This window comes from Arachis ipaensis, chromosome B05 (genome assembly GCF_000816755.2).
Source record: "Arachis ipaensis cultivar K30076 chromosome B05, Araip1.1, whole genome shotgun sequence".
NCBI lineage: Eukaryota > Viridiplantae > Streptophyta > Magnoliopsida > Fabales > Fabaceae > Arachis > Arachis ipaensis.
The window spans coordinates 9,392,563-9,394,279 of NC_029789.2; the positions used below are offsets into that span (position 1 = coordinate 9,392,563).

At 35.0% G+C, this 1,717-nt stretch overlaps 1 protein-coding gene across 1 annotated transcript; it reads left to right on the top strand.

Annotated features, from left to right (window-relative positions):
• Positions 140-1,408, top strand: LOC110262736 (protein PHLOEM PROTEIN 2-LIKE A10-like). The gene is given in 2 exon segments (XM_021103458.1): positions 140-784; positions 786-1,408. Coding segments are annotated over 2 exon segments (612 nt in total). The 5' UTR covers positions 140-471; the 3' UTR covers positions 1,085-1,408.

Here is a 1,717-nt window from a genome sequence, read left to right on the forward strand (position 1 = left end):
AAAAAAAATTTATTATTTAAAATAAATTATCAAATATTTAAATAAATTAAAAATTAAATAAATACAATGAAATAATAAAAAAAATGCTAATAACTACTAATGCAGGTATATTTTTTAACAACTATAGACTAATATAAAACAGATGAACAACAGAAGGAGTGTGTGAAGTGTTGACGAGTACACAAAGTACAACTACTAAGCCTAAGCCCATAAAACATGTAGTTCAAAAAGAAAAAAAAAATGTATTCCAGACTTCTAGTTATTGATGTGAGGCTGAGGCTATAGTATTTGACTATTTGCATTGGGGTTGATGCAGCAGAAATGAAAGGGACGGATAGGGTTATTACTTCCACGAAAGAGAAAAAAACAAAATTATAGCTTCAACGGAAAATAGAATGGGAATTTCTTAACCTCATGATCTTATCCCTCCAACCTCTATCCCTTCTTTGCATATAGATATTGAGCTGGAAGATGTTATTGATAATTTGGGAGTTAAAGGAGTTGCAAGTGTTGGGTTTTGATTATGTCCTTAAGAGGACGAAGTGGGTTTTCATCCTGGGTGCCGTGGCCTTGGCGGGTTACGGTGCTTATAGGCTTTATCACGCGCCCATAGCAACGCGTAAGAGGATGAGAGTCTCCAAACTTCTTGGCACGCTACTTTTCGTTGCGGAAGCCATTTCGGAATCTGCAGAAACCCTTGTGGTCATTTCTGGAGATTTCAAGGACGTCTTGCAATCCGACTCCCACCAACTTTTTGAAACAGATTTTCAAAATGGCGCGCTGTCAGCACTTTGCTAATTCTCTCGCCACCGTCATGCGCATTGTCATCAAGAGAGTTTCGCGAGACTATGAAACCGTAAACCTTCCAATACTGACCAAACTGGTTCCGCGTTGCTTTTTGCTTTTTGCGGACCGAGTGCTCGACAAAATGTTAACGCCAGCTAGGTCAGGTTTTGTCTCTGTGGTTGTTGGAAGCTTTGCTATGAACCTCGTACTTAGTTTCTACTCAGGCAATGCAGAGTTGAATTCGAGTAATGAAGATGGTGTCTTAAGTGCTGATAGATCATCCTCTAATTGGGATTAAGTTCTGAATTGGATTAATGTGGTTTGTGGTGATAAGTGGGTGAAGTTTATTGAAAATTGCATTCAAATTTGTGTGAGCAAGACGGTTAGACAAAACAATGCATATCAATATTTATGATGATTTTTTCTCTTGGTTAACGAATACAAACCATGAAACTAAAGTGAAGAAAATGCAGGTGACTGTTTGTAATAATGCCATGGAGACTCTAGTCAAAATATTACATTAGAAGTGTTGATCCTCAGCTTTGTTTAAATTATTTTTGTGCAGTCATTGTTTTAGAAAGGTTTAATATACTAGTTTTTGAAACCTCCTTACACTCCTAATAAGAGTACATAAGGAGTACATAAAAAATTTAAGTACCAACTTGAAAAAATTGACTATCTATATCATTTTACATTTATTATAATGACGGTTAGAAGAATCAATTGAGTCATATTTGGTAATAGCTACATCTTGACTAGAGAACAGTAGGGCTGGGTTTGTTTTTAAAGATGGGACAAGATCTTGACTATAATAGAGTTATGTTTGTTTTTGAAGATACGACAAAATCTTAAAGATTGGACAAGACAAAGAACAAAATATAAAAAATAGAAATGTAAAATTTTGTGTTCTTATATTTTTTTTGGTGATAAA